This window comes from Manacus vitellinus, unplaced genomic scaffold (assembly GCF_001715985.3).
Source record: "Manacus vitellinus isolate BGI_N305 unplaced genomic scaffold, ASM171598v3 scaffold_4_pilon, whole genome shotgun sequence".
In the NCBI taxonomy this organism is placed as follows: domain Eukaryota; kingdom Metazoa; phylum Chordata; class Aves; order Passeriformes; family Pipridae; genus Manacus; species Manacus vitellinus.
Window position 1 is genome coordinate 39,347,081 of NW_021940604.1, and position 25,053 is coordinate 39,372,133.

Here is a 25,053-nt window from a genome sequence, read left to right on the forward strand (position 1 = left end):
TGAAGCATTATGTAAGAGGTTTCAGGGAGTTTATTACCTTTTTGTTTGGTAACTCTTTCACTATCCCTTTTAATTTCTAGAATGATAATAAGGCTACAGTAACTCTTTAGTCCCCTGAACTTCTTTCAGTTTGTAGGTCTGCCTGTCCACTGGGTGAAGCTGAGTCCTGCAGCCTGGCCTTTTTTGGTTGGTTGAAGAATCCATACTTGACTGATTCTGTATAATACTTTAGTAAGAGAAATTAGGTAATAAAGAAAATTAAGATTAACCATCCAGAATGCATGTAAAAATTGTGCAAGCATACCACAGCACCCTAGGGAAGCCAGCAGTAGGTCTTGAAGAATCATTAGATAGCTATGGGACCAAGTTCATTAGTGGCTCTTCAGCCATTTGACTGAATGCAACTTCTGTGAGTATGTCCCACTTCCCGCAATGTGCGAGGAAGATCTATTGTGGATAAAAAGCTATGCTAGGTAAATATTTCATCTGAGTTATGGCTGGTAACTGTGTCTCAATTTTTTTCTTTATTCTCATGAACTTAAATCTCATCCATAAACCAATTCAGGAAGAAGGGTTCTTATACATCTACTGTAAGTATTTTCAGAAGGCTTTTTTCTTTTTTTTTTTTTGCAGATGGCTTGACTGCACTTTCATTTTCCATTAGTTCTTTGACTGTGATTGGAATGCTGGCGGCTATCACTTACACAGTAAGTTGTTATACAGATTTTTCATTCATGATATTTAGATGTATCTTCTATTTTCCTGGTAAGTTTTAATCTTTAAGTTCATGTCCTTGCTAATATAACTATCTTCCATTGTATCCTGGCTTTAGCATAGTGAAGTTGTTCCCATGTAGCTTTGCTGTGAACTCTGAAATGCCTCTGTAGCAAGAGGTCATGAGAAAAATTATTTTGAAGCATTGCTACCCAAGGAGGTGTTTTGTTTCAGGCTATAAGTGTATGAAATTGTCCTAGAACAAGTATATAAGAAAGAGGGTTTGTCTTAACTGGGTAAGGGGATAAGGGATAAGCTAAATATTATCTTTAAACTCTTAATTGAGGAACAAGCATAGTTAATGATTTTCTGTCTCTCTGGCTGGTGTAAGTTGTAGCAGAATTATGTGAGGCAATTCAGTACAGGTTCTTGAGATGTGTCAACCTTGACAGCTCGGTGGTCATCAGGGTCTGTGCAGTAGGTAGGGGAACAATTGGGTGGATCAGCTAGTGGGTATCTTAGGTGAGCTGAATTGCTCTCAGGCCCATTGACTAGGTACTTTAACTTGACCCAGACCATAAATTTTATTACTTTAAGCCTTTTTTAAAATGACATGGGTCATCAAATTATTCAGGCTATCTTGCCGACATCTATGTCATGTGATGGTCAAAAAAGATCCAGACCTTCACTTAGCCTGTAATAATGTCAGCTTTTAAATTTGTTTTCCTGAAGTATAGAAGGAAAGATTCATCTATTGTTCAACTGCATTACATTACTGAAGAGCACATGTAGTGTTATTTTAACCTCCATGAGACTAACATTAAGGCCAAACTCATTAGCTGGAAGGACAACATCAGCATTTTGTTCAAACAACCAAGTATTGTTTTTATAACTGTTAGCAAACATCTATAAAGATCTAAAATGTGAGATTGTTTACATTTCAGTCAGCAGTGAATTTGGGTTATAAGAAAAACCCTAGGTGTGGATGGATGTGGCATTTTGTGCTATGGTTTAGTGGGCATGGTGGTATGCAGCCAAAGGTTGGACTTGATGATATTGGTCTTTTACAACTTTAATGATTCTATGATTCTTGGAAGTTTTTCAATTTATTGCTGATATTTTCTACTTCCACTGTTATTTTTGAACACAGATTGGCTGTAGGCACCATTCAGCTGAGTATTACAATATACTTTTGTCCTCAACACTAGCTGAACTTGGAAATATGTGGCTTCCATCAGCGTTCAGTAACTTCAGTGTTCTGTGTTGTCTGTGTTTTCTCAGATGAAGACAATACCTTTGTCTTCAATGTTGATGACTTAGTCTTAATGTATTTAGGACTTATACAGATACTGAGTGATAAATGAAGTAAACATCAAGCATGAGCAAGTCTTGTCTGAATACCTTGTTTACTAAGATTTCAGGCTTATTTGTTCCTTTGGAAACTTCAACTGAGCTGTCCATGCAAATGCTTGGAGCATGAAATTTTGTCCTGAAACTATCCCTTCTGTTTTAGAGTAGGTAAGCATTAAGGCAAAGCGGGAGAAATGGATAAGCCATTTTACAGAAGTTTTAGGGATGAGCTCACACAGGAGGGGGCTGTTATCAACCTCGGTGAGGTTTTTTCGTTCAGGGAACTGTAGAGTCTTATGCTTAAACAGTGAGTTGATTTTGATATGTGGGTGGACTGTACAAATGTGGCAGACAATGAAAACCACCTATTACAAGGTCTGTTTTCAAAGTTGGATCAGGAGTAGGTTTTTTAATGCTCTAGTGCTTTCATAGCACTTTGCCCACTATCAGTGATGGTCGGGCTTCCATATGTAAGTGATTTCCACCTCTTAACAGCATGAGCAATGCTGTTATTATGGTCTGAAGAGTGAATAGAGCGTGACCTTGACAGCATGTGGATGCCATATACCTGCATTCCAATTTTTATTGCTGGCAGGACTTTTTCCAGTGGTATGACAAAATGCAAAAGTTAGTTCAGTAGTGAAAAGTTAGTAGGCTGTGGCACATAAGTCTAAGGGAGAGGTTGGCAGAGCGTGTAGTCTTTCTTTACCAGTTTGGATTGTTCCACTTCAGAGGAAGAGATGCATGATTCTGGAAGGGAGTAACTGTCGTTATCTTGGTAGCTTCGCACTTCTTGGTGTTACGGGTTTTTTTTTTTCTGTGTTAACCTGATATAAAACTCACCTCTAGATGAGATAAAGGCATTAGTGCACAGGCAAGCCTGTGTGGCATTGTCTGTAATGCTTGTCTCTGGCTCTAAACATCTGACAAGTAAGTAGTTAGGCTCTTGTGTTTTTCAGATAGCATTCTGCATGCCTATCAAATTGTTTGTCCCAGTTTCCAAAAGTGGGAGGTCTTTGTGCTTAGTCATCAAACCACTGTTTGATCATCGGTCATAGGTTTATTTTTTTTTTAAGCATAGGAAGAGAACACTATTATATGGAGGTGAACACAAGAACAAAAGCAACTATTTCAAAGTTTTCCACAAATGTTTAGCAGATGATGGAAAAAGAATAGATGGGGACACAATGTGTATCTCAGTTCCTGCGTCTCTGGATAGAGGTGATCTCAGATCTTTGGTTTATATCAGTGAAGAGTTGAGGATTTGTGGTACAGACGTAACTAAAATCTCTTGTGCATGTCTTCAGCCTCTTTCAATGCCAGTGTTGCAACTGTATGTTAAAGGAAGGTTAAGGCAAGGTGTATCTGGTCCTCTGTATAGTCATATTCATAGTGAAGGAAAAAAATCTAAACTAGAGTCTAATAAAGGTAGTATTGTAATAAGTGATATGTTAGCAAATCCTTTCATACCTAATTAAACATGGCTTTACATTGAATGCCTACTATAACACAAAATACTAAAAATAAGTAGGAATACCGTGCCTGTAGTGACTGCAGTTGACCGATTTAATCGTACCATGAAACAGATGAATCAAGTGCTTCTATTTAAGTCCGTGGCAGTGCCATTTATCCATTCTACAATTAGTTAAAATGTGTGTTAACAGTACTGCTTTGTGTGGCCTTCAGTGTGAGGAATTAGATTATAGCTGCTCTGAAATTGAATTTCTGCATTGTGGTAATATACAATACTGTGAAAAGTTGAGGGGTAAAAAAAGGCTTTGGCACTGTCAGCAGGTAGCCTTGAATTTGAGTAGAAACTGAGACAAAAAGCTCACTTCAGCATGTGTGTGCTTTTAGGCTTTCTTTCTGAAAGCATATTCTCCTGCTTGCACAGGAGGAGGGATGCAGTGGGGTGGTGTTCTTTAGATAGTAAATGGCTGCAGTTTAAAGTATGGAACTAGCAAACTTGCCCCAATGACTAATCCAGTTAAAAATCTGGTTTTTAAGGATCGATTGAGTGTTCTGGGCCTCTCTGAAGGTCCAGGTTGATTTAATGTATTACTCTGAAATACATGGTGAGCTATTAATGTAACAAGGAACAGACTGCTTATCAGACCATGCTGTATTGTAGCATTTGATGTGTTGGGATTTTGGGGGGGAAGGTGACAGATGGGGAGACAACATATTGAAGCTCTGTGGTGGACAAAAGTTGCTGACAATTGAGGACTTGTGTTACTGAATGTGATAGAAAGGTAGATAACATTGCAGTTTGATGTGGTTGTCATTATATTAGCTTTCTGTGTTCCATTTTATTATGGCTTCAAACATCAAAATCACAGTAAATTTGATCTAGTGATAGATACAGAGGAACTTTTGTCATAGTTTGAGGGGGAAAATGCAGCGTTTGCTTTTTTTGTTTGAGTTTTTCCCCAGCGTCTGAATGGCGTAGCATGAAATAGACTGTTAAAACTGAAGTTGCTGAAGAAATAAAATTTATTTAGTGTGAAAAGTTCCTGAGCTCCTTAGTTTCTGTGAAATGCTAGTTAAGAATTTGGAGAGGATTAGTAATAAATTAGGATCCTGACAGTATCTCATCCCTGAAGGTAAATCACTGGGAGGGTACTAACATGGAAATTACCAGCTTAAGGAGTTAATGTAAAAGCTGCTTCTCCCTGGGGAGGTCAGGGAGAAAACTCAAAACAGCTTTCAGTGATAACTTGATACAGAAGATTGTGTATGTTTTGCAGATGCTCTTAGTTAAAAGCAAGAATTATTGTAATAATTAGATTTTAATTCAAGTTTCATGCTTGCTATGAAGTATCTTCAGAAGTCAACAGCTAATATTTGAATAAAGGAGCAAATGAAATATTTTATGGTATTTCTTAACACCATGTCATTCAAATGAGAATATAAATGAGATGCAAGGAGGGTGATTGAGGGGGAAAAAAGGAGTGTTTAGAGAGTATTTTTAACTCCACACTTTAAATGGAAAATAAATTGGAAAATAAATTGGTTTGTTCTGTTTGGCTTTCTATGTGATGACATTTGGGACAGTCCTGCAGAGTGTGACAACTGCGGCTTCCCTGGGCCTATAACAGTGTCCGGCTGTGAGCTGTGTGGTTTTGGAGTCAGAACCTTTTTCCAGTAGTGTTGGACTTCCATAGGAAAAACAGAGCTTCTCTAACACTTGATGGCAAAGTAAGATGACAGGTGTCTAGCGTGAGGCTAAACACTTTGACAGTAGTGTATAAGGATAAGCTACAGCAGACATCTTGGCTGTATTTGACAAGTTTCTCACCTTATAAGAAGTCCATAACAGTAAACTCTCAAATTATTTCCTTACATTTACCTTATCTTTTCTTTTGTTAGCTTTGTTTCTGTTTTTTTGACTAGCCATTCCAATTAGCAGTTTTTCTTCCTAAGGTACTTATTTTACTAAGAGGTGGGCAGAGAACTGAGTTGTCTTAATTTTCCAAAAACTTAAAGTGTAGCAAACATACAGGTTAGGACAAAAAAAAACCCCAAAACAAAACCAAACAAAAAAACCCCAAAGAAATTGTGTGGTCAAGCAGAATACTGTTTTTTTAGCAACATGACTTTTTTCAAATCATATCTAACAGTTTGAGTACTCTTTCTAGACCATAGTCATATTGCTACAGTACCATTTTTAAAACATAATTCAAAATTTTCTTAAACAATTTTATGGACAGATATCTATATCTGTTTATGGACAGATATACAAACTTAACTCTTGAAATTTCAAAAGGTTTGACTTTTGAGCTGAACTGTTCTTAGAACAATGCTTCTCATGTCAGCCTCCAGCTCTTCACAACTCCTGTGCTGTTATAACATGCCAACATCTCTTGTTGATGTGCATTTTCCAAACATTGAGAAGCCACACCTAACCCACACTGAGCATCTCCCATAAGATCCCCACAGAGAAGCTTACAAAATATGGGTTGGATGAGCAGACAGGGAGTGGATTAAAAATTGGCTGAATGTTTGGGCCTAGTGGATGGTGATCAATGACATGAAGTCTAGTTGGAGGCCAGTCGTTAGTGGGATATGCCAGGGATCACTACTGGTTCCAGTTCTGTTCAGTGTGTTCATTAATGATCAGGATGATGTGGCAGGGTGTACCCTCAGCAAGCTTGTAGGTGGCACAAAACTGGGATGATGCCCTCTGGAGCTAATACCCCAGAGGGTTGTGCTGCCATCCTGAGAGACCTTGCTAGATTGGACAGTTGGCTGACAGGAACACTATCAAATTCAGCAATGGAAAGTGCTAAGCTCTGCAGAATGAACTCACACAAATATATGCTGGGGATCACCCAGCAGGAAAGCAGCTTTAAGGAGAAGGACCTGGGAGTTCTGGTAGGCACCAAGTGAACCACGAGCCAGGAGTGTACTCTTGCTGTGAAGAAGGCTGGTAGTATCCTGAGCTGCATTAGGAGGAGTATTGCCAGCAGGTTGTTGGTGATTCTTTGCCTTTACTCAGCCCTGGTAAGGCCACATGTGCAGTTCTGGGCTCTTCCTGTTACAAGTAAAGTCTTGGAGCTAGAACTCTTAACCAAGAGAAAAGGAAGACTTAGGAAGTCTTGTCAATGTGTACAAATATCTGAAGGGAGAGTGCAGAGTATGGAGCCAGGCTCTTTTCAGAGATGCCCAGGAATGGGATGAGAGGCAGAAGGCACAAGCTGAAACACTGAAGGTGATTGATCACTGGCACAAGTTGCTTAGAGAGATTGTGAAGTCTCCCTCCTTGGAGATACTTAGAAGCCATATGTGCATAGTCCTGGGCAAGCAGCTCAGGTGACCCTGGTGTTGGACCAGATGGCCTCTGGAGGTCTTTCCCAGCCTCAAGGGTTCTGCAGTCTTTCTGTGTGGACCTACAGGTTTTAGCAGTGGTACCAATGGGTGACACTTATCGTGGTGTGAGGTGTCCTCTGTTTAAGCTTGGCTCTAGCTTATGAAAATCTTGAGGAGACAGGGATTGACAGTAAGATTGGTTCTTTATTAGAATAATTTATTTCAACAATACTGGTTTTACTGTTATAATCTTATTTAATTCATGTTGGATAACTTTTTGTTCCATCATAGCTGTTAATTTTTGGAAAAAAAAGATTTATTAAAGATTCTTACTATGATTTATTCACCTCAGTACAATGTTCAGAAAAGTGCAGTGGGCACTTTCAAAAACAGTATACAGTGATATCTGAAGTTAGTTCTATGTTTCAATAACTGGTAACTCTTCCAAGACTGTTGTGTGTCAGAAGATAGTAATAACTTCCAAATACTTTGATAGGTGGCAATTTTTAGACGCTCATTGTGCTAGTGGTGGGGAGATTGCCTGTTCAAGGTGGGGGAGCAAACATCGAAAACTTACTCTCAATCTAAGAAATACAAATTATTTTTTCCATAGTTTTGTAACTTTACAACTTAGTTGTACAAGAAGCAAACTTACTTGCTTCTGTGAATAGATGTAAAAATATAAAAGCTGCAGTTACGTTTCTTTTGGCTAACTTTGAGCTGATCCTTATTAGCGTGGTCTTCTAGAATATAATACTAGAACTCACACTTCATGTTGCATTTTCTTGCTGAATACACTGAAGAATGATCTTTTCTTGATGTTAATTGACACTTTGGAAGACCAGGAAGAGACAAGAAAGATGCAACTGGGGAAGATGTGTATTCTAAATTTTTTTAACTTTCAAGGGGGAAATAATAAGATGAAGTCTACAAATGTTCACATGATATATTAATGTTACTGACAAGCGTAAAGAGACGTAATTTTTCTCAAGTATATGCAATGTTTAAATGAGTAACATTACTTAGACTGTTATGTTTGGGGGGTTTTTTTTGGTATGTCTCAATTCTTGGCATAATACTGAATTGGTACTTGCTTTTCTGTTTTCAAGCTTTAATAACACAAAGTTTACTGGTTTTTTTTGGTATTAAGTAATGTGTATTATTGAAGTACACAAATGTGAACAAATGATCTTCGGGGGGGGGGGGCGCCCTGCAAATCTGTGACCTTGATGATTTATACTGACAGCTTTTTATGTCTATGAACATACAATAGCAACAAGAAAATGATAAATTAGGCCTGCAGTGCTGTACTGGTTTTGGCCGGGGGAGAGTTTGTAACAGTTTTGCAGATGATGTAGTTTGCATCTATTCTTTCATTAATGTGTTTTGCATTGAAATGGTTCTGTATTGCCTTAGGTGTTAATACAATAGTTGTTGTCGGCTCCAGATTGCTATTTGAATTCAAGGCAGAATAACCTATTACTCATACAATGATAGGCAGATTGATTTTTGAATGATCTTGTGCATCTCATTTAGCATGACCTTGAAGGATGATTATAATTGGCTTTGTAATTTCTCCAGACATTTAGTAAGTATTATTTGGTTTTGGGTTTTTTTTATGGAATTATAAAGTGATCCTTATTTTCTTCTGTCTTGAAAGAGGAAACGTTGGAAAGCTTAGTTTGTCTACTCACAAATGTAATGACCTTTTCACACCTAATTTTTGTCCAGAGCATGATTTACTTTTCTGCAGTTGACTTAACAGCCAAAGAGCTTAAAAGCTTTTATAATCTGTCTCACCCCAGAAGCATTTGTTCATTAGTGGTGTTCTTTTAAGTAGACATCAAACAGCTATTCAGAAATTCATAAGTTAGTAGCATTCATTGTCATTACCATTTAGTCACTACAATATCAATTCTGAAATACAAAAGAAATGTAATTGTTTCATTATGTTCACTTCTCTATGAAGTAGTAAATAAGAGCAAACCAATTTGACTGTTGTTTTAACGGCCTTATTTCTATTACTCTCTTGGAGAACTGTAGATATTAAACTGGTGGATAGCTGATAGTTTTGTACTTTGAGATTTTAGAATTGCAGCTTGAAAGGAGATTAATCTTTGATTGTTAATGCTTTTCCAAGCCTAATGGAGCAATATAGAAGGTGGCAGCTAGGCAAAAGTTATGGTTAGTATTACAACTGAAGCAGGGTTAACTTTTTTGCAGAAGTTTTGTCCAGCAAGCATAAGTGCACTGTGTGTAGTAGAACAGTTGTAGTGTAGAGGCATTGACAAATAAGTGAGACAGTCTCGCAGTGTGCATGTTAGAGAGAAAAGATTATTATGTAAAATGAAGGTGTGTAGTAAGAGACCGTAGGGATGAATAGTAGAGAAATGGATAAACAAGTGGTTAATGCAAGGTTCATGTTGCGTACAACAGACTGTGCAAGAAGTGCCGTACAGAACATACCTATTTTGTTTCCCACTCTGTTCATGATTCGAGATGTTCAAATCAATGATTTGATGGCAATTCAAAAAATTGTCATCTCATAGCAGCTGAAGATTGAATGCTAAAACTTCACATGAAATAATTGAGACTTTACTAGATAACATATTGAGTGATTTTCCAAGCTGTATGGCATGAGCTTTTAAAAATAAACCAATACGCAACTGTCCATGAGATGGTCTGCCATCTTCAGATGCATTCAGGAGACTTTCTCCTTAACTCCTCACAGGTTGAGGATATGTGAACTGCTGTCCCTATTTGCTATGCTTAATGATGTTCTGGAAATAAGATTCTTGGATTCCGATTGTTGTCTTTGATTGGCAGTATGAATAGATAGCCAGAGACGGAGACAGGTGGCTTTAATGTGAGAAAGCAGACGACAATTACTTGTGGAGTTAGATTACTTTTCAGGAGAACTGACCAGTCTAGCTGCCCAGAGAAGGGACAGTTTCAATAAAGGTGGAGTCCCAGTTCCTCTTACACAAGCTCAGTGTTGCCTGTATTGGTATGACACCCGACAGTGCACCTCACTTGAGAGTACTTAATTGGTCTGACTTACCTGCTCTGTCAGAAGCAATGCTGCTAACAGTGCATTGTATCCATATAAAAGCATTCAGTGTAATCAGCTGAACTGTGTCAATTGCAGTGAGGGATAAAAGGTGTCATGTGACTTCCTTCATGGTTAACATTATGCAAACAAGAAGCTAATTAGGCTACAAATATAGAAAAATCTCTTCTCTACCAAAATATTCTTTAAATAGAGGGTTTTTTTCTGGAACACTTGTATTGAAACGAATTAACTCATACTTGACTGTATTTCTTAAATACTGCATACACTAAACTTGTTTAGCTGTTTTTAACTTGAATAGGTACATTTTTATCACAGTCCAATTGATAGAACTGAACGTTTTGTCTTTCATGGTCACATTTTCAGGTGAAGTATTGAAACAAGCTGTTGTAAGAAAATAGGACATTGAATATTTGCATCTTTAAAATTGTGAACACTTTCGATGCCTTTTATACAGTGATAAAAGAATTCTTTATTTGGCTTTTTCATGTGACTTCACTAGAGGGCAGTGCTGTGCAAGAAATGTTTGTCAATATTGATTTCTACACTTCTTGCCCAAGATTAGATATACATCTTTTAAAACACCTCAGTGATAGCCACTTTAAAGCCACATGCATGACATATAGACCTCTAAAAAGAAATTGAATGGGAAGTCTTTCTGTTATGCTATGCAAGTACTTTTTGATAATGTATTGAAATCACAAGTTTAATTCTTAAATATATTTAACCAGAAAAGCTATCTTCACTTGTTAAGCTATCTTCACTTACAGTTCCAGCTGTGTACCAAGTTGATCAGAAACAACTTACCTGTTCTGTTTGATCCCTAACAAGGAGAAAGTATCCTGTTTGAGCCACAAGTTAATCATTTGAACATATCTTATCAGCTGAACTTAGCAGATATAGAAAATGAAACATAATTAACATAAAGTATAATGCCTGATGGTTTCAGGCTTTTTGCAGTAGGTGTTCAAAATTAGCTTTAATTCATTTAACTCCTTTCTTAAGTAATCTGCTATATTAATTTCAGTGTGTTTTTGCTGTGTTCCTCATAATTGATTTCTGGGCTTATGGCCGATATGGTTGATGATTAGTTATTCCCACCTTAATAATGTTTTTCTTTTAGGTGAAAGTCTTTCATAACTCCTGCAATTTAGAAATCTTAAACTAGAGGTTATGGTTTCCAGTGAAAAAGCTTTCTGGATCTTTTAAGTACAAAAGGGTTAATCCCTGATGTAGTTGTTTGGTGCAACTTCAGTAACATATGATTCTACAACTTGTTGCAACTTCATTTGTGTTCTGCCTCCTCTTTATGAGTGACTATTAACATAACAGGCAGCTAATAGGAAAGACTATTCCCTTCTCTGGCCATGGGTTATGTGAGTTTGGCAAGTCTAAAATGTTGTAACATGCTGAGTCTGCAAGAGACTAAGGATCAGAACAGCCACTCTTCCTTCTACATCTTAACTGTGGAATGACAGAATAGGTGAATCTGCTGCAGATGGACAGGAAGGAAAGGTACATGGGAGAAGTGAAGACTTGGCAAATTATAAGCAGTATTCATGTAATTTCTCATAAGGTATTTTAATGCTCTGCCTGGAGTATATTTGGGTTCAGTGGTGTGTTCAGAGAACTGCTGGAGAGTGCTTCTGGCTCCTCTTCAGTGCCTACTGAAAACTGCATAATGGTGCTGAACTAGTTGTGTTCATGTGAGTTACTGGCTCCTGCTTTACAGACTGATTGCTGTCTTAAACCCAGCTACCACTTCTGTGAATAACAAATAAGGCAGAAGTCTCAAGAGTTTTGTTTAGAATGTTCTTTTGATAGGGTTGGTAAAGCAGGGGTTTCTGTTGCTGTGAGTAGTTCTGTTTTTTTTCTCTGCTCCTTCAGAGTAGGCAGCCACCTACTTCAAGAAGTCTGTGAAGTATGAATATGAACTTTGTCCATCTAGAGATATTAACTGTATTGCCCATGGGTAGAAACTCAAATTTGAGAACGAGACAGCTGCTTATGGATGATGGCTCTAACTTGTACTTACTGGGGAGCAAGCTCTTAGAATTTGGCATTCCAACCCTTAAGCTAACTGATAGGGGGTGATCTCTTACGTGGATCACTTGTAGTGATTCAAGAGAGGGGAATTTTCTCTCAAATAAGTTGGTTTAGCTATAAATTTAGATTTTTCTATTGTAAAATGTGGTTTCAATGAAGCTGATCAGACATCCAGTAACAGCAGAAAGCAGCCTGAGGCTTGCAGCACCCAGCCTGAACAGTTAGTATTTAGTACTTTTTTTCATTTTAAAGAACCTGTGTAGTGAAAAAAAACAAACCCACAAACGTGTATACTGCAATTACCTGTACAGACACTTACATGTCTGTTTTTACTCTTTGGTGCAGTGTTTCTTACCTAACTTAACACTTCTAGGCAAAGGATGTCTAAAAATAAGTTGGAAACTGTTCTTTCAGTAGTGTGTGTTAAGAATTAATTACATGCTTTATCTAAATTCATGTATATAAATTGCCTTAACTACTTTAAAGACTCTTTTGGTCTGTTTTTATTCATATTCAAAACTTTCAATCCACAGTTTGTTTCAGGACTTAGCCCTCTCTTGGTTTTAGTGTTTATAGCTTTGGTTTTCCTGTGCTATCTTCAATACATTGCTTGCCTTGTTAAGTTGCAGATGCCCAAAATAATAGTCTATGAATAATTTAAGACTTGTACTAACCCAGGGGATTAAAACTTTGTCCGAGGTAGCATTGAACTTCTGTATCAGCCTGAAGGGAAATGCAGCTCTGAAAATGAGCTAATATAGCTTCTGTTCAGACCTGTGACACATCACATGAGATGACTCATTTCTCTGTCCTTCATCCAATATATATATATTGTTGTCTTGAAGGACCAATGTATCTTTTTCCCACACTGATGATGGGAGGCTTACTTGCATAATCATCTCACTATTATCATGTTTTGTATTCAAGGAAGGAACTTAGACTGCCTTTATCACTAGAGCAAGCTTGATGTTCAAGTATATAATTCACATCTGCAAAAACAGCAACACAATGCATCTCTTTGAGAGTTGTATTTTGCTTGGTAGAAACTTAGAAGATTTAAAGCTCTGAATTTTAATTCTTAACTATTTCTGTTGAGTCTATACTTGATGTGTTTGTTAGTTGATGGTAACTGTTTGAAGAACAGGTGGAAGCCTTTGCTGAGTGGTGAAATCTAATAGCCTCTAAGCTTAGGTTTGTAAAATTTTTTTTTAGGCCTCTTGTTATATTAATCTCTTATGCATTTCTACATACTGAATGTTTTTGTCTGCGGCTGGAAATGTTTTGGGTTCCACAGAGGGACTTCAGTTAAATTGTAGCCTGCATTCTAGTTATGATATTGGATGGTGTTTATACTTTCCCCCAGATTCTATCCACTATCTGAGTGAGCTTTTCAGGTTCAATATAGGCCCAGTACTAGTCAGTCTTTAGAAATTACCTGGATGATGGCGTTGAGTAGACATATAGTTCAAGAATGATTTCCAACTCGGAGAAGTAGATAAAACAGAATGAAAAACCACCATAGAGACCTTGACAGGGAAGATCGGCCCAACAAGAATGACATCAGGTTTAGGAGATGTTAAGGCCTTCTCTTGGAATGGGTTAATTCTGAGCAGCTTGAGTCTAACAGCTGGGGGATGGCTTGGCTGAAAAGGACCTGGAAGTGACAGTAAGCTGAGCATGATCCAGCAGCGTTCCTTGCAGCAGAAAGACAATCAGTGTCTTGAGCTTGCATCAGGAAGAACATAGCCATTATTTCATTGTACTTGATTCTTCCAAAGCCAACATGGGAATACTGTCTTGTTTTGGTCCCCCAGTTGTTGAAAACTGTAGAGGCTCCTGGGGAGGCTTGTCCGAGTGATTACGGAGTTGCAGAGAGCAACTGATAAATAAAGGTTGAAGGACTTCTTTCTTTGGCCCAGAGAAAAGAATTGGGAGAGTGCTTTTTAGCTCATGTAGGTGGCAAAGAGCTTAACGCTCTCAAAGAAGATACTCTAAAGGGAGAACTGAAACACCTTTATGAAGAGTTGTGAAGTCCATCATAAGCGAAGTTATTTTCCTTACTGAAAATACTCAGTCTTGTAAGTAGGCCTTCCTATGGCTGACTTGCTGTGTTCAAACCAGAATCTCTAGAAAGTCTTGGAAAGCATGAAATTGTTTTCATCACTGGCCTGTGATAAGAGGTGTCTTTTCTATATAACACTTCTACAGAACAAAGCTTTAACATAAGAACTGAAATTGTCAGTTACCTTTTGTAGATTTAAAAAAGGGAGTTTAACTTTATTTGGAGGTCTGTAAACAGTGCTGCAAGCACCTTTTTTATCTGCGTTTTTCGGTTACAAATGAGACTATCAGCTGTGAAGTCCTGAAACACTGAGCAGATAGCTAATAGCCTACTTTTTGCTCTAAGAGCCACCAAATTCTAATGCTGTATAGCTATGAAAAAAGTCAAGTAGAGCAAGTTATCAAAGCTCCAGCTGAACGAGTTCTTTACTGATGTATACTGCAAGAAATGTTTGAAGGAAAATATTTTTCTCTTACATCCTTATTTAACTTTTTAAAGTGATTTATCATTGACCGTTTTTTCCTTGGGTTTGCAGCTTGTTGAGACACATGCTGTCTGTTCAACTTAACTGACATTGTTCCAACAATTTACTGGTAATTGTTACTCCAGAAATAAGAAACCTAATTCCATAGTAAATCAGCAAGGCTGTCAGACCTGCTAAAGTTCTGTTTCATGCTTTTCTAACCTAATACTTAGAGGAATTTCTATTGATATTCTGGAAAATTATTGCTTGCAGAGTCAAACTGAAGTTTGTGGGCTCCGTCAGATCTTAAATGGTTGCCAATTTAAAGAGTTAATGTGGGTTTGAGCTACAGTAATAATAAATAAGACCTCTTGATTAAATGGGCCTAGAAATGGGTGTTGGTAGTGGGGTATATGACATTCAAAAATAAAACAAAAAAATGGACAGGGTCTTGCTTTGGGTGCCATGTGTGAAGACTTCATTATGCCTAAGTAGGTTTCTAAGCAGGTCAAATCATGCCTTGTGAAAACAAAGCTCATGTGATCTGACAGCATGTAAGGTGGCATTTTTAACACACCAGCATTTGTGTTAAATTTGTTCTCAGTATGAAGTGTAAAGCTTGAAGGAGGGAGTGGTATTCCTGTGAAAATCTAGGAAACTGCTCTTCACCATTTCTGGAGGTATTTAACAGACTTGAAGATGTGGCACTTTGGGACATACTTTAGTGGTGGACCTGGCAGTGTTAGGTTAGACTCGATGATCTTAGAGGTCTTTTCCAACATAAACAATTCTGTTTTCAGAAGTTGGCAAGTGTTCATGTATCAGGCACTCTAGTAAATTGCATATGTTAATTGTGATTGAGAGAGAAAAGAACCTTCCTGCTGAGGTCTTCCCCAAGAATAACCTATCATTCACTGTAAACAAATGACAGGCTTATGGCTAATGTCTCTAAACTGCTTGGAGAAACTTCTGACCTTGGCCTTGATCTTTAAGAATCATAGGGTAGCAGGGAGGAAATAGAGGTTTTTTTCTTCTTTATCTTGCCTCAAGTATCTGTTTCTTCTTATGTTAGTGCAAATCTTACAGACCTTGCATGGGTGTACTGTTGATGTAGAAGCTGGCCAAACACTTGGAATGATTTAGAATTTATAATGAGGAGTAAATGCCAACAAAATTTATGAATGCGAATGGGTATCTAAACAGTCTTGGAATGTAACAGAGTTCAGGTGTTCACCTAGCTTCTGCTATCTTTTTGCTTCCAAATTATTTATTTTTTTTTTAGTAAATCATGTACTTTCTACCCAATTTTATTTTTAAAGTAGGCTGAAGACTACTGGTAGTCGTGTTCTGCAAGGAAATGGTGTATACTGTGCTTCTAAAACTACTTAAATTCAATATCTAGGAATTCCTGTATTGCACAAAGTTTTGATTTTGATCTGAAGTGGGAAAGTTAACGTTTTGGGAAGCTATGTGAAATGACAAAACACAAGAACTAGTCTGATAAATCTTCAGTGTACCATGCTTATACAAAGTCTTAACACATGCTGTTTCCTAAGTAATCAGGAAACACTTAAGTACCATTGGAACAATGTGGGATACTGGAATTTGCATAGTATATCTGTTATGTTTTGCTCAAAAAAAAGGGAAATAGTTGATTTTCTTAGAGCATGCAGAAGGGGTGAAAAAAACACCAGTACTGATAGCTTATAGCTATGACACACAGCAGCCTTATCAGATGGAAATATATGGCAGAACATTTGAATGTGTCTGTTTCCTTTTCATTTTAGGCTTATGGTATGTCAGCTTTGCCTCTAAACTTGATTAAGGGAACTACCAGTGCAGCTTATGAACGTTTAGAGAACACTGAAGGTATTGAAGAAGTGGAGCAACACTTATTAAGGATTAAATCAAAGGTACGGTCTTCACTGTTCTCACTTTCTTAATGATTTTTTGCTTGCTTATTAGCTTATGGTTCATGCTGTAGAGAGTTTGTCTCAGAAAGACTAACAAGTAAGAAGTTAATAGCTTGCAGTTATTTATTTGGAAACAAATATGGTCACATGTAGTGGTGATTAGGTTCTCTGTCAGTAGCAGTTATTTTTGTCTAGCTAATAATAGTGTTAACAAGTAAAATTTCTCCAGTCCTGCTTAGATGGAAGAGATGCTTTGTAGATAGTAACCTCACTTTACTGCTAGAAATGGCATCCAATTTGTTGATACTTACTCAATGTAGTGTAGTTAACACTGGATACTTGCCACATAGAGCTGTCATGAGCTAGATTCATCAAACTATGAATCATCTGTGTGAATAAATAACAGCCCCAGATATTCTTGCTTCTCAGTTAATGTACCTTCCTGTTATAAATAATTTCTGTATGAAAAGCATACATATGGAAATCTGTTCTAAATCCTAAACATCCCCATGTAAACCCCTGATGACTTTGCTAATGGGAATTCTGTGCCTAATGTAAGCAAGACACTTTTAACAACCTCCAATGCAAACCAAAGAAGGGTAGGATTTCTGCTTTACGAACAAGATAAGGAAAATCTTCCACCCTTTATTCAACCCATTTCAGGTAGTGAGTTGACCAGTGTTTTCACAGCCTTGACTGGGAGGAAGGGATATTAAGATGCCTCACTTCCATCCTGGCAGTCCATCTGTGCTGTTGTTGTGCTCTGTGATAGTAGACCTCAGCAATGTTGAAACTGTTCCAACAGTCTTCCCTTGATACTTGTCTTACCGCTGTACACAATGTGGGCACCTCCAGTGTTCTAGACACCTTGTTGAATAATGAAATCTAAAAAGTAGTCTCCCCCAGTTTAAATTATGAAGTTTTGGGTTTGTACAGACTAGTACAACAACAAAGGCATCCATTACTGAAATTAATATGAGAAAAATTAGAAACATGTGACAAATGGATCATTACTTGTTATAGAAGATCTTGTTGGACTACAAGAATTTGCATGCAATTGGTCTTGTTGATCAGTCTAGCTAACATAGGATTAAAAAGTAGAAAGTCACTAAGTTATGTCTATATTTTAATATGGCCTTTAATCCATAAAACAAGTAAAATTAGTTTGCACTGTGGTCAGGATTCTACCTCATTCTGTAATTGAAATCTTAATTGTTCAGTTACATTTGCATTAAGTTGTGAAGGAAGTGAGTGTTACTGAGAGTAGTATACACTAAAAACTAGAAGTATGTAAGTATGCTATTTAATCTAATGAAAAAATTCAGTATGTAGTATGATCTTCTCCTACTAGTACATCTGACATCTTTATTTCCTTAGTCTTAAATAATTGAAGCTTGAACTTGCAGACTGGGAGCTTGACTGTTGTCAAAAAGTTTGTCACTGAGGTGCTATACAGGGTATGGTGAATGTATTCCTGTTAAAAGTGCATTATGGTCTCCAATTTAAGTGTTCGCATGCCTAGAATGTCATCTTAGTCTTGTAAACTTTTTGAGTAATTTATTTAAAATATTTTTTAACTTCATTGAGTGTAAAGTGTTACACTGTCTGCAGGGAGGCTGTTTTAAAATAAGGGGAAAATTAATAAGGAATTTCAAAATTTTAAAATACAGTTTTAGTACATTTCCTACTATATAAGAATCTCTTTGTCTAAGTATCAGGTTGTAATATACTAGCATCAGTGTTACAAACAGTTTTGGTTTAGCTGTCTAATACCTGTTTTGTTGCTTTTGCTTATTAACATGTAACAGATCTAAGGATTTGCTACTCAGTTTACAAGATGCAGTGGTTCCCACTCAGTGTTTAAAGGCTCACAATTAAAGTACATTCTTAAACATAATTATCTAACAAACTGTCTGGTACACTCAACTAATTCTTCATTGTGAAAAATGGTTTCTACCACCTAATAGGAATTCTTCTGGTTGCAGCTTATGACTTTTTTGCACTTCATCCTCTTGATATGCATAGAAATTATATATGCATGAATTATATACTACAAATTCTTGAGAGTTATAAATAGTTAAAGTAGGTATCAAGTTTGTTTTCTTGATTTGGTGACTCTTGATCTCTTGCACTGTTTTTTGGTAACCAGTGCAGAGATGGCCGCCCTCTGTCATCGAGGGATAGACGGACTCTAAAACAACTAGAAGAAAGGTTAAGGACACTTCGAAGGAGAGAGAGGCATTTGGAATCTATTGAGAAAAGCTGGTGGACAAAGTTCTGTGAAGCTATCCGACCTTTAAAGGTAAAACTTTTTCTCAGTTTTTGATACTTAATTTGAATAACTTCCAGCTTTCTTCTTCCCGTATACATCATAGGTCAAGTTTATCAATTACCACCCTGAATATCAACAGCTTTTTTTTATTTACTATTACACTACACAATGACAGCCCTATAGCAAAAACTGTTTGAGCTCTTGGAAAACCTTTTAATTTGTCTCAACTATGATTAAGATTGAAAATGAACAAATCCTAGCTTGTCTACTGTAGTGCTACTGCCATAGAAAATTGGAATATCTTATTTTTTCTATCAAATGTGAAAATGGGGAGAAGGAAGAATTCTATAGCTGTCAGGTTAATTTCAATTACATGTATCCATCAGAAGTCAAAGATGCTTTGAGAATATATGCATTTGGAATAAGCGACTTGCCAAGGAATTACTTGATCAATAGTAAGCTAGCTACATAGAAATTTATGTAGTAATACTTAACCAGTGCAAATGAGATGGTTATCTAGGCAAAGCTTTTATCTTGATCTCCCTTTGATCTTAGGACTTTGACTTTTAGTAGATACTTGGTTTTTAAAAACTCATACTTTTATGAACAGTATTGCTAGATAAAATATTTCTTGCCAACTAGATGTAGGAAGAAACTTTAGCAGTAGGCTGCTTTTGGGAAAACTGAATAGAGGGGAGCAGGCTATAAACAATTTCCTCTGTCACTGCTACTGTTAATGCTAAGTACCAATGGAAATGGGCTGAAATTGCAGTTGACCAAAAGCTTTCATTGTGAAATTCTTAGAGTTATCTTGCTGTGATACGTTAGAAGCATAGACTTAGCCCTGTAATTGAAAGTGCAAATATCCATAACTATTCACTTTAACAGTTTGGATGCGTCCTTTTGATTCAAAAAATATTCAGTATAGGTTATGTAGTTTCTATAACTTTTCATATTAAGCTAAAATTTGACAAGTGTATTTGCCATATCTTTTTTGTCTGTAAGATTTTAACTGTTCATTGTGTTCTTGTAGGATAGTATATAATATCATTAGTTACAGCTTATCACCTACAGTAAAGATGGTATTCATGTGCCTCCTTGTTTTTGTGGTTTGAATGCTTTTTATTCTCCCAGTAACTGTGACAGTCACTGTGAATTGTTGACTCATGAATCGCAGACTAAAGGAGAGTTGGAGAGTTGCAGGTGGATAATTTTTCCTGACAGCTTTTCACTTAGACTAGGGTTGTGCTATGAAGCATGTTAGCGAACTTGTTTACTTTGACTAGAGCTGTCCTGTGAAGGTGATTAATGTCTATCACTGAATTACATCTTAACTCTTGGAGAACTGTTTTACTGTTGCTTTAAGAGCATTTGGGATGTCTTTGCAAATGTTTTAACTTATCAATCATTCAGTTAGTGGCTTTAAAGAAAAGACAAAAATCTTTTCAATATCCATAGATAATACTTCTGTTCAGTGGAGAAGTGCAGAAGGTATCTTGGGGCTTTGTTTACTGTTTTACAACACTTTTACCTTCAGTGCCACGTGTATATCACTGATCAAGAATGTGACTGCTTCTCAGACTTCAAGAGAAATTCCATTTCTTGTGGAGCAAGAGAACCCTATTTCTGCTTTGTGTTTGGGATGGTCACGTTTATGGGAGTTACAGACTCTTACTGGGACTGACAGAACAGAATAACATGTTCAGGAGATGTACTTAGTCATCAAGGTCTTTTACAGTCTTAACTTAGTGTCTCCATTCAGACTTCTGTAATCGGATTGTCTTTGCATAGTGTCCTCTAATGTTCTTGCTTTAATTGTTTTATTAATGCTAAGTATCTATCTAAGTATATATGTGATTTGTTGTTAAACAAAGGCGAAACTTTTTCTTTGAAGAGTAAGCTTTATTTGACGTAAACTAAGTTTTGAGAATGATTGATTGTTTTACACAAAGATGAAGTTAGTTTTTCAATTTAGTCAAAAGAAGCAGATCTGGAAGATCCCAAGGAAATGAGTATTGGCCAGCATGGGGTTGTCAAGTCACGTTGAATTAGTCTAATTTCTTTCTACAAAATGTACTGTTTCCTGCTTCTCCTTTCTTTACCGTGGTTTCTCATGCTTTTATTTGATACTCTCAGCAGCAGGAGAAATGTGGTATTGCTCTAGGGATAAGTATAAAAATTTTTTAGGAAAGCAAACTCCAGAGCACATAGCTATGTTTGTTCAGTGTGTGAACAAGACTATAGGATGTGAAACATGGAAGTCTATTCAACAATGGTAAATTGCGAGTATTGCATCATTATTTTCATGGGGTACATCACAACAGTTGTGAACAAACTGAAGAGATGCCTTAGTTGAGTAATATAAGTAAATCAAGTGCTCTGTTTTGAGATCTGTGTGAAGAGATCTGCACTCGCTCTTTCCAAGATTCCACTTCTCTCCTTTTGTCCTGACTCTGTGGCACAGAGGTGATGGGCAGTAGGGAGTTGCCATGAATCCATAATACTTCTACTCTGCTGCTGTGTCCTCTTCACGCTTTGTTTCTGTTCCAGTGTGGGTCTGTTCCATTGGCTGTAGTTCCTATCAGAAGCACCTAGCATGTGGGATCTCTGTAGGCTGCAACTTCCTTCTTAACACTTTGGAATTATCCATAGTTGAAATAGCCTACCTTGACTGAGATTTGGGAGCAGCAATAGGAGGCAAAGAGTTCTCTGAATAACTCAAACAAGAGTGATGCAGGGTTAGAATGTTTAAAAGCTTGCAGAGGGAGTACCAGGGAAAATGATATAAACAGAGCATGAAAAATGTCATAAAAGACTTCTTAGTTTGTGGCTTATTTATGTGCAGTAGCAGTGGAAAAATACACTAATCAGTTGATAGTTCTAAATTATTTCTGATATTTCTAAGTTATTCCTCAATTATTTGACCTGTCATATTAAACTGGAATGTGATTCAACTTTCCATTGTGACCTAGGAGAAGTGTGCTTCCATTTTTAATGTTGAGAAATGCCTATATTGACATTTTTGTCTTGTCTTTTGCTTAGCCATGTCTTTTAATCCCATGGGTTCATATGTAAGACAGAGCTTTAAGTAAACCAGTTCCTACTGTGTTCTGCTTTAGCTGTGTCATTACTTGCTTGAGCAGAGGCTTTCTATTAAGATGCTCAAGGAGCTCATTTCAGACAGCAGTGTAAGTCATCCTAGTAAGTACTGCTTCAACTCATTATTTTTGCAATATTTGCAGTATTGCATAAAAGCATAGTTCACTCTTTTGTTGGCAGTTAGCAGTATGCATATTAGCTTGCACAACAGATTGTAGATTAGAAGACCCAAGCAGACACTTAGAGGTGATCAGTGATGTAAGTGCAAGCAGCAGCTCTGAACGCTGTCCAATGACAGCGCAAATGATTGAGTACTAGTGGGTATGGGGCCTGGGTCTTGTAGCTGATGGATATCAAGAAATGACCTGGCAATGGAGCAGTTCAAACTGCTTGTAGTGGTGGAGGTAACACAGCTTGATGTATGGTTGCATTGAGGTTCTGCTTTCAAAAGGACTAGGGAGTAGGAAAAAAGTTTGTCTTGCATTGGAAGTTAGACTTCTCTTAATATACATTGAAGGTTCCTTTTTAAAAAAATAATGACCTTACTAAATTCCTCTGTGTGTTTGGCTGAAAGCCAGGCTTTTGTTTTCACATCTTCTAGTACTAAAAGCTTTTCAGCATCAGTTGATAAATAGTCCTGTTGCGAGAGCAAGAGGTTTTGATTTACTGCTGTCCTCTTCTTTGAAGTTGAACATGTAATCATGTTCTCAAGAGCTTGAACTCCTTCTCATTTATGCTGTGACACAAAGCAAAATTATTTTGCAAATTTTCATGGTGAAGTGTATCTAGAATATTTGAAGATACTGTAGTTGGTTTAAAGCTAGTAAATAGCAGTGCCATATTGTCCCGATAAGATTGTGTGTCTTTTGCTATAGGTGACAAGTAAAAGGCAACACTGAGTATATAGCTCCTGCTGTAGTGTTCTTTATAGCCCATCTTAGGCTTTATGTGGTGGGCAAGGAAAAGGCAATACTTACTCTTTCCCTTAACCAGAACAAAATGATACTCAACTGACATGAGTATGTTAGTCTGAGTGTTGGTTAATATGCTGGGAATGAGGTGTCGTTTTGTCTGTAGTCAGTTAAGTATGAGGAAAATCTAGACAAGAACACAAGGATCTCTTCTGTGACAGGCCTAAGTCAGCTGATGCTTTGAAGTTATGTAAGTATAGATTGATGTAAACTGTAAATAATTTATGGTTCAGTAGTCTTAATAGTACTGTGGACATACAGGATGAACTAAAGTAGAATGAAGTTGGTTTTTTGGTTTTTTTTTTTTTTTTAGTATTAGCCTCTCAATCTTGTATTTAATGGGACTGCAGCAGAGGGTAAAATGGGGAAAGGAGTGATATATTTTTTTTTTGGCAATGGTTTATCTAAGTGCTAGACATCACTTCAAAAGACAAGCATATTCCAGAGGGGATATGGATACCAGTTTAGTAGCCGTAGCTGGCAGAAGGTAATGAAGTAAAGCAAGATTAAGACTCTTGGCCTCAGTTGGTTTAAACATCTATTCCCTGTACAGCTAATACCTAGTGAGAGTTTGCTGTGCAGAAGTAAAATCTTAGTACACTTAATTATGTGGAAATGCACAAGTTAATGCTTACCTTGGTATTAGTTTCTAAATCTATACCTAATAAGGCCTACATAGTTGGAGTGGTTTTATAAGTGATGTTCTAATATTGTTTGAAGTTTATCTTCAGAATTAAATGAACAATAATAGCATTGTAACTCTGAGTATCTGTAATGAGCAGCTGTAATAAAGTTCTTAACCTCTTCATGATGGCTGTGTGTCAAGTTTTGGGGCTAATAAAATAATTTAAATGGTGAAACTCTCCCATTCATGTGGAAGACCATGCACTGTGTTCCTGCATATACAGTTTGGAAATACGTCTGTCTAGGTCTCAGGTCTAACTGTCTGAAAACATGATTGTTTCAGGAAGTTCAACATGCTTACTTGATCATATTCCATGACTTGGGTTTCTAGGAACTGTAACTGAATGGGTTTACTGTCTAGGCTCACTTCTGTGTGCCATCCCCTAACCTCCCCAAAGAAAAGATTGTGAGGGAGAAAACTTGTCAGAGTGGAGAATGGTTTCCTGAACTAGCTTGTAGCCCAGGAAAAACAATGGGAGGTACTCTAGTTGAGGACAGCTTAGAGAATGAATCCCTGGCTTAAGTGCTATATTTGGTAGGCATAATAAAACCACTCTCCTTTTGTTTTTAATCAAGACCTGCCATTTGGGCTTGTTTACTTGAGTTTTATGAAAAATCAGCTCCCAGTGATTTGGTCACTGTGTTTTGGAGTAGCACTACAGAAGGGAGCTTTTACTTGGGAAAGGTGAGGTGTTCCTTGTAAGGTGTGCACAGGTTGCCTCCTGTTGGAAGGTGAGCACACAGGTGTAGTGGTCAAGGCACCAATCTCTAACTTCCTTAAATAAGGCTATATGCATGTATATAGTTAAGGTTTTCCATGGTAATATAGTAAGTACAGGTTGTGCATTCTACTAAATACTGCATTCATTTGATGTAATGAGTCATCTCTTTTCTTAATGACACTTTTGACTTGAGGGGTAGACTTGTGTATTGCACTGGAGAATGTGATGTACTTGACATAAACTGTGTTTAACATAGTAAAAGTTTTGTTCGCACTTCTCTCAATTGTTTACCAAACAGTTACTGTTTCAAATGTGTTTAAGCTCTGAAGTGTCCAAGCTCATTCATCCTTTACTGAAACCTAGACAACTCTTCACTTCTTGCATCAATTGAAAGTACTTTCAGTTACATTGCTTTTAATTTTTACCTCTAGATTGTGTGGGGAGTATTCTTCATCATTGTGGCACTGCTCTTCACTGTCTCTCTGTTCTTGTCAAAGTAAGTACATTTCAGCATTTTCCTTAGCCACTTAAACTACCTAGTTTCTGCTCTAACACCAGAATTGGGGTGGTTTGCTTCAAGAGGGGGTTTGCTTTCTACCTTACATTTCTGTCCCTAGAGCTGCATTTCTCATTATAATAGTATGTAGTGAAACTGAGCAGAATGTGCTAAAACAGATTGAAGGAAGAACATGGGTCAGCTTGTCTTGACTGTATGTTGCTGAAAACCGTTTTGATTCAGCAGAGAAATTGAGCATATATGTTAAGAAAGTTTAATTCAGACTGCAAAAGTATTATGATTTGCTTGAATGAATCTTGATGCACATAGGTACTTCTTGGCTGGGTAACACGTGCTTAAATTCTTTCAGTAAGTGATATAT

The 25,053-nt window shown here is 37.1% G+C and overlaps 1 protein-coding gene across 2 annotated transcripts in view; it reads left to right on the top strand.

The window, feature by feature from the left end:
* Positions 1 to 25,053, top strand: part of LMBRD1 (LMBR1 domain containing 1) — a 70,841-nt gene that overhangs the window by 25,213 nt on the left and 20,575 nt on the right. For both annotated transcript variants that reach the window (XM_018078240.2, XM_018078242.3), the window contains exons 7-10: positions 634 to 707; positions 16,302 to 16,427; positions 18,577 to 18,729; positions 24,607 to 24,671. In XM_018078240.2, the coding sequence (XP_017933729.1) occupies positions 634 to 707; positions 16,302 to 16,427; positions 18,577 to 18,729; positions 24,607 to 24,671 (418 nt within the window). The remainder of the gene's footprint in view (positions 1 to 633; positions 708 to 16,301; positions 16,428 to 18,576; positions 18,730 to 24,606; positions 24,672 to 25,053) is intronic.